The 14,528-nt window shown below is 32.7% G+C and overlaps 1 protein-coding gene across 2 annotated transcripts in view; it reads left to right on the top strand.

Annotated features, from left to right (window-relative positions):
* The window catches only part of LOC127736177 (ADAMTS-like protein 3), a 43,522-nt gene that overhangs the window by 9,904 nt on the left and 19,090 nt on the right, over positions 1 to 14,528 (top strand). The window contains exon 1 of one of the 2 annotated variants that reach the window (XM_052246747.1): positions 5,650 to 6,155. The exons of the other annotated variant lie outside the window; for it this stretch is intronic. Coding sequence (XP_052102707.1) covers positions 6,117 to 6,155 — 39 coding nt within the window. The 5' untranslated portion in view covers positions 5,650 to 6,116. Of the gene's footprint in view, positions 1 to 5,649; positions 6,156 to 14,528 lie in introns of those variants that run through there. 2 annotated transcript variants of the gene reach the window in all.

Raw genomic sequence — 14,528 nt, 5'->3', positions numbered from 1 at the left:
AATAAAAAATATACGTATTGTAGCAAAAGTATATTAATTTCATTTTAACGCCCTTTTAATTAATTTTAAAAATCTACTTATTAATATCTAAAGCATTTAATGTTATTTTCTTGTTAGTGCAAGTCAATCTTCAACCAGCAGTTTGTGTCAACCCTCAAAAGTTTTAAAGGGGATCAATATATTCAATTACCCGAAGAAATGTTTAAAATCAATTATTTTAAATAACCTGTTTATATCTTTATATCTTTAGACCGAAAAGGCATATTTTTTGGCTACAGGTTCAGCTTTAGCTATGTGAGAGAAAAAAATGTGTAAGAAATCCAGATTAATGAGAAAGCATTTTTAACACTGGTCCCTTAGCTATTACCCCCACCCTTACATTGATATGGTATTTCACAATTTTGAAAGGTCACAAATGAAGGATTCTTTTAAAACTTATGTTTAATTGTAATGATTATTATAGAAAAAAAACCTTAGTCACGTCTTGAATATCAACATCAAGATTTAAATTGACCCACATGTGGTTTATCCAAACAGAACAATTGATATCTTATTCATATCAATGACCGTTCGCAGACTGGATAAAGCAAAAACGCAAGACCGGATACAACTCGGAAATACCGGAAATTCACTATTGAAAACAGTACACATTGTCAACATTATTCTCTGAGTGCACTGACAGTTTATCTTGTAAAGTAATATCACAATATAAAAAAAGAAGATATGGTATGTTTTTCAATGAGACAACTCTACACCAGAGACCAAATAACGTAGAAGGCTACACTGAAAGTTTAAATTAGTCACTATGACTATTCAGTTAGTCAAATATTAGCCGAAAGGTAGTCAACAGCATATATGACTACTAATCTAGTCATTGTGACTACCTGCACGGTCAATTTGACTATGTTAGTGGTCACAGCACCACGTGGTGTAGAGTATCGGTTTTCACGCGCACTCTTTCGCGTTCCCTTTGTTCCCTAGATCGTGTAGATGTAAACAAACCAGGAGGCACGAAACTGTTATTTTGTCAATTATACCAATTGTTTAAAGTAAGTATCATGTATATAAATGTTTTAATTCTAACTTACAAAAATTAAATTTAAGAAAAAGAAGTGGAACGAATGTAATATCGGCACATGTTGACATAATGACAATAAAAAAGGGGGAGATATGTATACGGGATATCAATTTTGATACACATTCAACGTATTGTCGATTGAAAAGGGTATTTAGCGATATCTTTTTTTCATCTGACCAAAAACTGTTAAAAATAAACACTGCAATCGATATTCACAACAATAAATTAAAAAAAAAACCTCAGGGGGGCTGTCAAGATCCTGGTGCTTACATTACAATGATTTGATATAGGATGGGTGGCTGTCAAGATCCTGGTGCTTACATTACAATGTTGTGTTATAAGAAGGGTGGCTGTCAAGATCCTGGTGCTTACATCACAATGTTGTGTTATAAGATGGGTGGCTGTCAAGATCCTGGTGCTTACATTACAATGTTGTGGTATAAGATGGGTGGCTGTCAAGATCCTGGTGCTTACATTACAATGTTGTGGTATAAGATGGGTGGCTGTCAAGATCCTGGTGCTTACATTACAATGTTGTGATATAGGATGGGTGGCTGTCAAGATCCCGGTGCTTACATTACAAAATAATGGTATAAGATGAGTGACTACATCACTAGATCAAATATTTTAAAATTTGTTTTTTTCTTTTAACTTTTAACATGACTGATATACTTGTTTATTGTTATATTTTAGCTTCTAAAATGATATAATTATATTTTTCAGCAAATGAAGACATTGCTATTTGTATGAGCACAGCTGAGAGATTTTTGACCAGAGAGAATATTACACTGACACATGCAGAGTTGATACCGACAAAATATCTTAAATAAACACTTCAAATTTTGACACACTGAAAATGTATAAAATATATATTTAAGTTGGGATATCATAATGTATGTAACAATGAGTTTATAATAAATACATTTTCTTTATTTGATTTTTAGACTTTTAATATATGTCACTGAGTAATGGTAACACATGGGAACTTAAGATATAGGAAGGTTTTGAACATTGAGCACTTTGTGGTCCTATACTGTTGTCATTGTTAGTATTGCTGCTGTGGTATTTTTAAGGTATTATATTCCAAATGTATTTGTCAATCCTATGGAAGAGAAACAACATAAAGTAGAATAACAGAAGAAATGAAACACAAAAGTACAGAACGGATAGAAACACACACAAAGTAAAATGGTAGAACAAAAAACACAACACAAATTAAAATAACTGTCTAACAGTCGTGACTATTCACAGTAATCATGTCGACTAACCAACATGGTCACTTTCGACCATTTCAATAAGTCATATGGACTGCATTCAATTGTCAAACTGACAAATGTGCATAGTCAATTGAACAATCCAATTCGTCATAACGAGTATAACATATAGTCATTTTGACTTCCTAACATAGTCATAATTACCACCCTACTCAGTCAAATGTGACTAACCATCTAGTCAAACGACTAAGAGCATAGTCAAAATGATTAAAGTGCATTGTCATCTAGAGGACAGTCAAAATGACCAATTAAATTGGTCAAATTGACTAATTTAGGTTTTCAGTGTAGCAACTATAGGTCATCGTACGGCCTTCAACAATGATCAAAAGCCATACCGCATAGCAAGCTACATAAAAAGGCCCCGAATTGACAAATGTAAAAAAACTCAAACGACAAAACAAACAGCCTGATTTATGTACAGAACAATATATAATGTACAAACGGCAGCCACTAAATGTCAGGCTCCTGACTTAGGACAGGCACATATAGAATGTGGCTGAGTTAAACATGTAAGTGGGCGCCAAACCCTTTTATCAGATTTCGCACGTGCCCCAGAGACACAAGAAAAAGTGTAAGGGTTGGTTAATGCCATCTTTCTTTTCATAACGTACGTTAACTACGAAAAACAACATTGACGAGCAATATGTAATTCATATTCACTGTAGACATATATTATGAGATACAAAGCTTTTTAAGAAACTGCATATATTACTTTAGTTGTTCCCACTTAAATTTATCCTGTAGTTAGCAGTGCCAGATTAGTGTTGAGGTTATATATGAAACGGAACCAAATGTCTAGATTAAAATGCAGTTTATTATCTTATACTTAAATTATGTCTCTCCGTATTAAAAGATTAAGATGCAGTTTTTGATTAAAAGATTACAAGTATACTCTATGCCAAAAACAATAGCAGATTGTATCATAATAATCATTTCAAACTTTATATATATATTGTCTAGTGTCTCGATCAAATATTGCAATGACGGCATATAATCTTTGAAATGAATAGTGCAATAATTACATGAACAAAAAAAAAAACAAAAAAAAAAAACATAAGTATCGCTGTGTGTGCATAATTCAAAAGTTTTGGTTTGCGTTATAACTGTTACTAGACATTGAGAATACGGATCAGATGAGAATGTTCCGAGAAGAGAGATAATTACTATTTCCCATTGTGTTTTCTTTCTACCTTTTTTTTGTAGCAACACTCCAGCATCATCTGCATATGGAGTATATATATTTCCGAGTTGATATTATATTCAAGGGCTCTTACTCTTCATGTTTTCCTTGATACAAGGCATATATTTACACGGAAGCTATTGAACCAAGTGTTCTTGATGGGAAAGTTGAGGCCATATCTTAGAAAGTTAAATAGGTTTACAGTTCTCGAATACCTGTGTCACAGATGACAAGGCATATGTTCGAGCCATGTGTCGTAGCCGTAGTCCCTTTCTCTTATTTCTCGCTCATGACTATAAGCAAATACAACTCGTAACCGCAATTTGCATAAAGTGAGCAACACGATGTGTGCCATTTCTGAGGGACAACCTGCTTACCATATCGAAACATTTTTAGTTGGTTTTCGTGTTGTAATAAGTCTTGTGGTGCGTATGGTTTTGTGGATTTTTGTTCGTCTTTTCGCCTTTTATAAAGTCATGGTGTTGTGTGTGATGGCGCACATCTTCCCTCGACATGTGTCTTTTATATTTTCTTACCATTTTTAAAATCATACATGGGACGATACCGAACCAACCCTTTTGCATTTACTTTTGATTAATGAAATTTTGATATAATTTGTTATACTGATAATGGTGACGTACAACTTGTCTGCATTGCGAAAGTCGCTTTGAAAAAGGAAATTATTTCAAACTATAAAAAGTATTTTAAAGTAAAATACAGGGCGGACCAAAGTGTTTCGTTGTGCGTCATTAAGAAATTAATAAGACTGTTGGTAATGTTTTAATAGCGATTTTATATCTGTGATATGGCATTTTGGCTCAACTTTAATTGATCTATTCTTGAAAAATAGTTCCTGCCGCGGCATTAAATCGCCATTAATCAATCAATCTGAATGCACATTACTTTTATTGATTGATTATTGGTTGTTTACGTCCGGTGAGACATTACTTTGAATTTACACCAATCGTTTGTAACAGAAAGTAAGATCACGAATATCATGGGATGTTGAATCTCATTATAGTTTGAAGGAAAATGTATATAGATATAAGAAGATGTGGTATGAGTGCCAATGAGACAACTCTCCATCCAAGTTACAATTTGTAAAAGTAAACCATTATAGGTCAAAGTACGGCCTTCAACACGGAGCCTTGGCTCACACCGAACAGTAAGCTATAAAGGGCCCCAAAAATGACTAGTGTAAAACCATTCAAACAGGAAAACCAACGGTCTAATTAATCTATATAAAAAACGAGAAACCTGAAACACTTATGAACCACATAAACAAACGACAACCACTGAATATCAGGTTATATGAATTCTTTATGACCCTCGCCTTTGAAATAAATGACTGAAAGGTCTAAAGAGAATCAAAGAGTCAAATCGAAGCTTTCAATTTATAAATACTCCGATCAAAGTTTGGTTTGTTTACATACTGGCCATAAAAGTAAACTATAAGGTGACCGTTAGTATGTAACGCCCAATTTATTAAGAAGTCGATACACGCGATCTTTTTGAAATAAGATAGTATTGAACAAGTGGTTCTTTGTACGACGTATAGATAGCATACCATTAAACAATGCAATCAAAAACAAACAAATCACAAAATGTTATAAAAAACGACACCGCTTGTCCTTTCAAGCTCAAGGTTATTTGTGTCACTCAATTTAATACCACCCAATTTTTTCATTCGATTTATAATTTGAACTGCTTTATCTTGGTGAAACCGGAAAACATATACCTTTCTGTAAAATTTATGTTGCAAAGAAAGTCCTTTCGTAAAATTCAAACAATGCACGTTTTCCTTAAATACACTATTTCCTTTTCAAATTTACATTTCTATTGTACCGGCTTAGATATATGTTACCTTATAACTGTACCTTTAACCTTTTAAAATCAATTGTACTGTTATAGTGAAGGGTTGCCACTCATTATTTGGAAAGAATTTTTCTCACCTTATAATTAGATAACTATTTTTCATGCATCAAGCATATTATTACATCTGTGGCGTAATGCTGTACTGGTAAGATTATCAGCTGTCAATTGTTCTGATGTTGGCCAATGAAAATATTCCATATTAACAAAAAAATATTAGCTTATCGACGCACTTTAATAATCAAATTTAATGCTTCACTTGAATTAATCGCAATTAGACGCAAAACTGAAGTTGAAGTTTGTAGAAATTATATTACAAATAACATTTCATTCAAATGTCAGTTGTGAAAGTATTTTGATTAATCTATGCAGAGGGATATTGTAGAGTCAGGGACGCGATACTTAAACAAATTACGTGTATGATACTTACGATGAAGTTATCAAATTGAGTCAGATTGACTTTATCTGTGGAAATTAGTTACAACTGACCCGAGTTTACCTTTAACAGGTAAAAATTCACATCTCTGTCTTGTTTCGGATACGATTTACATAAAATGGGGTAAAGTATTCAGTGTCTTAAGATCGACGTCTGAAGATACACTGTGTAAACTTTAAGACTGACCGGACAGGTGAATTGAGATACACTTTGAAACTTTAAGAGCTGGACAAGTGAACTGTCCAGACATGGAAGGCCGGAGTAAAGGTTGATACAATGCTCTGCATCCATTCATTTTTCTTTTGTGTTTTTCTGGTAAGTTATAATCATATTTTTGTCATATTTTATCATTTTATGCTTACTGAATGGTTTAAAATTTAATATATGTTATAGACTGAAAAATATGCATTCATCATGATAATTATTACTTATGCTTATATATATTCCAACCTGCTTTTTTTATTATTTTTACATATTTCACAAACCCCCATATATGTATGTTTTACTTTATTTGACAATTTATAAAGATTAGCTATTACTATTAAGATTTGGATTTTAGTTTAAAGGGTTTATGTCCTATTTGCATCTTATGACAAAGATAATTCTGCTATTTCTCACTGGAACACAGAAGTTCCACATAGAGTGCTCATGCAAATGGTTTTTTCTTTGAAGAAGCGACAGCCATATGTTCAAATGGCATGATTGCACCAGCAGTTTCGTTGTCGACAGGTCTAGAACAACCAAGGAAAGCGGACTGTTTTTTTTTTTAAGCACCAACATAGTATAATATACATATTGTCTTTTGTGTAATATAGCGATAATTCGTAATTATAGATATAAGAAGATGTGGTATGAGTGCCAATGAGACAACTCTCCATCCAAGTCACAATTTGTAAAAGTAAACCATTATAAGTCAAAGTGCGGCCTTCAATACGGAGCCATGGCTCGCACCGAACAGAAAGCTATAAAGGACCCCAAAAATGACTAGTGTAAAACCATTCAAACAGGAAAACCAACGTTCTAATCTATAAAAAAACGAGAAACACTTATGAACCACATCAACAAACGACAACCACTGAACATCAGGTTCCTGACTTATAGGACAGGTGCAAACAAATGCAGCGGGTTTAGACGTTTTAATAGGCGCTAAACTTCACCCTACCTGAAACAATAGTGTAACATCACAACATTGAAAGACACACTATAAAATATCAATTGAAATGGCTTAACTCATTCAAAAGACATATTAACAAAAACAAGTGAACATACAGTAAACGAAAAAATTTGATCTATAACACAATGTAAATACAAAATTAATTATGACTAAAATGATGAATGTCCGTTCAAAAAACGTTGCTATAGAGTTAACACCCTTCTTTTTAAGTCGTATGTTGCATGTCAAATATTGTTAACTGTCCCGTTTTCTGAAGTAAAATCACGATCGATTTTCGGGGTAAAAAGGGGGGGGGGTGAATATCAAGGCCTGATTTGAGCTGAAAATAAATGATTTTGCCCATGCAATGTAGAATGAAAATGAATTTTCTGCAACATAATTGTGTACAAAAGTGAAAACTTCCGTGCGGGAAAAAATAAGCATGCGAAGCAACAGATGAAACCAAATAGTCAATCCGCAAAAGATTCTCCTGCCCCACTCCCCACAAAAAATACCAAATTAATGTCCCCTTAGACCAGTCTCTGCAGAATTTCTTTAACCATGTTGTAGTTCATGATGTATGACAAACCACTTAATTTACAAATGATCGCCGATACTAATATTTGATTTGAGTTTTAATTTTCCTTTGTGGTCACTGTTCAAATATCAATTGTACTGAAACATTTACGTGTGCTGTTGTGGTTATCTCCGCTTTGTCTTGTAATATTAGTTTTCCGGTACAGTGCACGATATAAGAAAGTGTCATTTGTATTAAAATAAAGGTATTTTTTAAAACAATTATAGATGAATCAGAGGAATCCCCATTATGGAGCTACATATATTATAAATATGTAGACTTTTTATAAATTGCATTCCATTCCAAACGTTGGCTAACTAGCCCTCCCCCTTTTCAAAATCCTGGATCCACACCTGTGAATCGTGCACATTTAAGGTGTTCACAAATAGAAACCAACTGCGTTATTTATGAAGTGGTGCAGAAACCCAGCAACCGAACTACACCGGGTTACCATACATGAACATCTAGATGTCCACAAATGCATTTTATTTTAACGATGGGCAGACACCTACGCCGTATAGCAGTCACTAGATTATCAAGAGCCTTCATTTATTGTGGATAGGTGCATCAACAATCAGATACACCACCAAATTTGGCAAATGAACAACAAAAAAAAAGAAAAAAAAGAGATGTTTTCAACCGTCTTTAATTCCTAGTATTCCAGTTCATATATAGTTTATCAAAGGCAAAAGATAGAAATTGGGAAACACAATCGTGAGAAATATTCTCTAAAAAAATGTTTGTATCAAAAATCACTGACCGATTATAAACATAGGATGAACAAATAGCCTATTGACTGAATAAATTGCTTTGTTTGTTTCGATGATATATAGCTTATTATTATCTTTAATATTATTTAAATAAGGCTTTTCTTTCGTGATAAATGTCATAAAATAGATTACAGGTCATTGACACAGAAAAATGTTCATTTAGGGCACACTAAAATACCCGGTTAGTTCCTGTTGCAAAATTTTGTAAATAACATTTGACGTGCATATAAAATAATTTAAATTAGAACAATGAGGTTAAAAAAAGGAAAACCGATTGTAAAGTTGACATAAAACGCATGGAATGATTGGGTCTTCATAGTTATAACCTTCAAAAAGTAGTTATTCCGAAAGTAGTTATTCCGAAAGTAGTTATTCCGATGCTGTTTTTCTATATGACTATAGCAAGTTACAGTTTACCTTTTAGTTGACATATGTATACACTGTCGTGAGTACTATCTCATCCTGACCTGCCTCTCGACAGTAGCGATACGGTATTGGTTTTTCTCATTGTTGAAGGCCGTACGGTTGCCTATAATTGCTTACATCCACTTTATTTGAACTTTGGTGGATAGTTGTCTCATTGGCAATCATACCTTATCTGTTTATTTTTATATAGTACTATCTATCATTTGTATACTGATGTGTAAAGTATTATTATTCCAGTGCTGTTACTTTTCTTTACAGTATTTGACTTTTCGGTTCACATTTTAAATAACTGAAGATATAAATCTCTTTATAGTTAAATTGTCTCCTCGTTCATTTAATCGTTTTGAAATGAATAGGAATATGAATGGCTATATTTCGTCCAACAGTAGACCAATACTGAAAGGCGAGCGTGGCTTGTCTGTTTCTGTCTATCGGAAATCGCGTTTCTATAAATCGACAATTTCGTTCTGTCTATCGTTAATCTCGTTCTGTCTATCGTTAATCTCGTTCTGTCTATCGTTAATCGTTCTGTCTATCGTTAATCTCGTTTCTGTCTTTCGTTAATTTCGTGCTGTCTTTCGTTATCGTTTCTGTCTATCGTTAATATCGTTCTGTCTATCGTTAATCTCATTTTTATCTATCGTTCATCTCGTTTTGTCTATTGTTCATCTCGTTTCTGTCTGTTGCTAACTCTCGTTTCTGTCATTTTTTGTGTCATTACACCGGATCTTGATGGAAACTACTTTGACCCGGATCATTTGGAGGATATCAAAATTCCGTCTGCTCTGAGTTTTGCCAAGTAGTACAAATATTTAAAAAATGATATGATTAAAAAAAGTTAGAAGATGGTATGGGATAATCAAAACAACTAAGATGAATAAACGGAGAAAATATAATTGTAAAAAAAGTGAATAGGACTAGCGCAAGTACACAAAAAAAAAATAAACAGAAAGCCAGGACTGAACTCTTGTTTTCAGGAAGGATAAGTGATAATTCATTTCTTATTTCACTACCAGGAACTCTGGGTAGCGGAAATAAATAGTCAATAATGATCAAATTCAGCATTAATATTCATAAACATTTAGAACTATAAAATATAGCTTGTAAGTTAATGGTTATAAAGTAAATGTATTTTCTTAATGCGTTCACTTTTATAATGTATGTTTGTAAAATTATAAAAGTGAATAATATAATAAACTGTTGTTCATGAAGCGAAATAAACTGTATGTATCTAAGTTGAACATAACAGTTTATTTTTTCTCCTATTGCGTGAATTAATGTTAAAATCAGATCTTTAGATAAAGTTTCTGTTAAAAAAATATACACAACTTTTGTTTTTTTATACGCTCCAACACATTATGGTATTAGAGGCCTAAGTATGCATGAACTATTTAAAGGTGGATATATACCATGTTCAGACCGTCCTGTGTCCGTCTTTTCGGTAAAATGATGTCGCGTGCTATACCAAGTATACCTTGAGCGATTTACTTCATTCATATGCATACTGCATGTTGGTTTGTATACTTTTTGGCGATTTTCACTTTTATCATTTCAGAGTTACGGAGCATTTACTTTCGAAAAATAAGCACTTATTCCCATGTCGCGCAATAAAGTTATACGTACTTTAAAACTTTATAAAATTATAAAGAATGGCAATCTGTGGGTCTTTATTTTTTTTGTCGATTTTCACAGTTGTTGTTGCAGCTCTATGGGACTTTAATCTTTTTTTGAAAAAAAAAGTATTTTTCACATGCCGCGCACTAAATGAAGATGTAAATGTAGAAAAATGTTAAACATTCAGACCCAAAACCAAGAAGGAAATAAAGGTCAAGTTGCACCACTGATATAACAGAAACAAATATAAAAATAAAAGTAGTGTGTTCAGGTGCGGATCCAGGATTTTGAAAAAGGGGGCCTAGTTTAGACCGATGCTTGTAAAAAGTATATGCATTTATCATATGTGTAGCTCCGTAAGTGGGGGCGGCCCCCAACCCCCTAAATCCGCCCCTGGTACTGATAAATAAGACCAAAATGGATCAAATCAATCCAGATTCTAAAACACCGACATTTTCATGAAATATAGAGCGAGTCCAGAGAGTAAATGGTTTTCCGACACTCAGATTTACTGGATTACTGCAGCATGTCACTATAATACAAAAAATGAACATATCTCTACACTATTTACTGTATCATACATATTCAGTGTGAAGAAATTGTATTTTTATCTCATAAAATGATACCCCTAGATTGCAGGCAACTGTACATGAGTATTACATGATACAAACGGAAAGTTTGACGCAAAAACACATTTTCTTTGTAATTAAAACTTGTTTAATGTTTAAATAATATCGATAGCATTTGACTCCATTGCATTAATGCAATATCAGCAAATTGGTATTTGTGTAGAGAAGTAACTCTGTCACGCAAACTACTACTTAAAATGTTAATTTAGAAAGCGGACAAGTTACTGCTATTGGATATCTTGCATTTTAGGAATAACCAATTTCTAAGAGAGGGCAATTATTTTTATAAATTTTCTTAAAGTTCTGTGTTTTTGTTCGTCCACCATATTTTGAACCCAGACAGAAAAAAAGTTTGATAAAATAGAAACAAGTGAAAATGGATGTCAATTTGTTTTCTCAATTTTATTTTCACGGTGTAAAATTATTCTACTTTGACGATCAAAAGAAATATATCCAGGGGAAAATATCACTATCATCAGCATTCTAGATAGTAAGGCTCAATTTCAAATGAAACGAAGCCAATAAATTCTATGCAGATAGCTTCAAATATTATTTTTTTTAGCTTACATGTGTTAACTTGATAACACTTCGAAGAGTTTTGACACTTTGATAATTCCTTTATATTTAACTCTCTCAAGTTGAATTTATTTTATTTGATTATCATATTTCAAAGATAAATGCTTTGTCGAATTTCAATTGATAAAATTGAAATACATGTGGTTTTACCGCATGCTCAATGTAATGGAAATTTTCTGTCAATCAATGACTACATTGCTGTTAAATGAAATGTGCCTTTTCTCTTTTGCTAGTTTGTAAAAGTATTGAAAGTTGAGTTTATATGGTATTCTTAAACAAACATTTCCAATATATTGACTTATGAATTCCGAAATCATGTATATGTGTTAAGGTCCCCCACCCCTGCAAAATATGTATGATAATACTTCCAACACCCTCTTTAAAGAATTGATTTAGTTCAATTCAATAATGACACAAACAAACAATGGAAAGAAATAAACGTGGTTAGGCTGACAATGAAACAAATTACTAAAGGAGATGGCACCTACAGAGTTGTACAATGAAGAAAATTTGATTGTCTTTCTAAATACTAATTTGAAATATTTATGGTTGAGTAATATTATAATATTTTATTACTTCAGTTTCCTTTGATATTTATATGCACACGCAAAAATAAGTCTAGTCATTGTCAGATAACTGGAATATGAGATTTTTTATTTTACTGATGGTAAGTTTACTTTTTAATCAACTTGAAATGATGATGACGAAAATAATGATAATATCAATAATGATAATAATAAGGTATTATTTAAGGGCATCCGATACAGTTTCAAGGGAATTAACTCTTGGCGCGACGTTAAGCGTTCGAATTCCCGCAAAACGTCACTTTCTGCGGGACGTTATGCGTGTAATTTTCCGTAATAAGAACGATATGTTGTATAATCGATGCTCCAATTTCTGTTTCTCACGCATGCTAACTTCTACACCATTAATATTAGTGCATTTGATTCTAACAGGATAACAGTCCAATAAAATTATAAGAAATTAAACACATTACTGTTTCTGTTGTTCCTCATTTTGAAGTTTCTGTGAGATCTTCAACAAAATATCGTATAGTGAGCAATATCAAGACGACTGACCCTTTTAGTGTTACTAATATAATGCATGTCAATTATCATTATTATTATCATTCATCATGCATGATCAAATTTTGATTTGGATCCGATTTTCTGACATCTTATTACAGCACAGAAAACCAATGATTTTTAAAAACTAATACCGAAAATTTAGGTACATGAAAAAGTAAATTTCCTAACTGAACAATTTATTCCATTTATTAATGTTAAATCAATAATGGTATGCCGTTAATGTTAACAATGATACAACTTTAATAAAAGAACAAAGTTCCAATTTCCTCCGCGTTGCACGTATTTTATCCAACAAAAGGCAATAACCAACAATTTTTTTTTGCCCTTTAAACCGTTTTACAAATGGCAGTGGCTATTTTGCCGGCTCCGGCAAAATAGCGATTTATATAGAGTTTTGCTATTTTGCCGGTCTTAATCAAGATTAGAATAGAAGTATAGAAATTAAGAATAGAAAAAATATAGAAACATACACTTCAATAAGAAATCTCTATACAACTGAACTATGTCTTCTTTAAACATTTATACAAAACGTTCATATTAAAATTGATATTCTTTATTTCTTGAATAGGAAGTCTAAAAAATATTTCTTTTAAAAAAATATATAATACACATAAGCAAAGCATACGAGCCCATATACAAAATCGACATTCTGATTAAAACTTTTAATAAAAATATCCTATTAGTTTTGAAACAAAATGTAACACCCAACAACCTCAAACTGCTTTACGAGCGTTACAAAACCAGTGCCTTGTTTTATGGTGAATTTCTTTTAAGTCTGGCACCAGAAAGGTGCTGCCACTGCAGACATGAACTGAACATAACACTTGTTTCTTTTGCGTCTGCATCATTTTGCAAAATTTGCAGATATATGCATTTCAGTATTCAACGTTCATAGAATAAATACTGCCAATAGCTAGATTTCTATGCATCGTGTGTACAATATTTTTTTATTAATCTTATAATATTTTATTGCACCATAGATTATTATTAAAGTTTTGTCCGGTTTTCATGAAATTTATAGTCCTCGTTTCACGTTTTAAAGTAATCCAAAACCGGCTGTAGCTCTTCATATCAGTCGAAAATCAAGTTTGTTTGATAACAAATTTGTTGTTTTCCATTTTCGAACGTTTAATGTTCAACAGAAATTAACGTAATATGTACATGTAATGAAATGAGTGCAGTTCACCAAAATTGAATGACTAGGAAGGCAAGGCGAACAAAAAGGTTATTGACATCTAGCCACATATATCATTTGTGCATAAATAGTTTCCTTAAAAAATATATTTCATATAGTCTTGATTAAAAATCTGAAATAAGACCGGCAAAATAGCAAAACTCTATATAAATCACTGTTTTGCTGGAGCGCCAAGTAGGCTATTTTGCCGGAGCCAGTAAAATAGCACCCAATAGGATAGTTTGCCGGAGCCGGCAAAATAGTCACTGCCTTTACAAATATGTTAGAAAAATGACGGATTGACAGCAAATACAATGCAATTCCCAATATAATTAATATTTCCAAATGACATAGCTCTTTTAAAAAATAGTTGATAGGCACTGATTTTCGAACGTGTTCATACGATATAAGTTTTATAAAAATCTGGCAAGAATTGTACTCTGGAAAAATCTAATAAACCGGAAGGACTGGAAGGACCGGTAGGACAGACAGAGGAACGGACGTGCGATATTTTATGTACCCCGCAATCCGCCGTGCGGTGGACAAAAAAATATATAGTTATTTACCAATAAAATTATGCTATAAGAGAAGTATTTGGATTTTGATTGCGACTTGCAACCCCACCCCCCACCCCCCACCCCCCCCCCTTTCCCAAAAAAAAAAAAAAAAAAAAAACAGCAT

This window comes from Mytilus californianus, unplaced genomic scaffold (assembly GCF_021869535.1).
Source record: "Mytilus californianus isolate M0D057914Y unplaced genomic scaffold, xbMytCali1.0.p SCAF_3, whole genome shotgun sequence".
NCBI classification, from domain to species: Eukaryota; Metazoa; Mollusca; class Bivalvia; order Mytilida; family Mytilidae; genus Mytilus; species Mytilus californianus.
The sequence above is the reverse complement of the archived record's forward strand: the minus strand, read 5'-3'. Positions and strand labels throughout refer to the sequence as shown.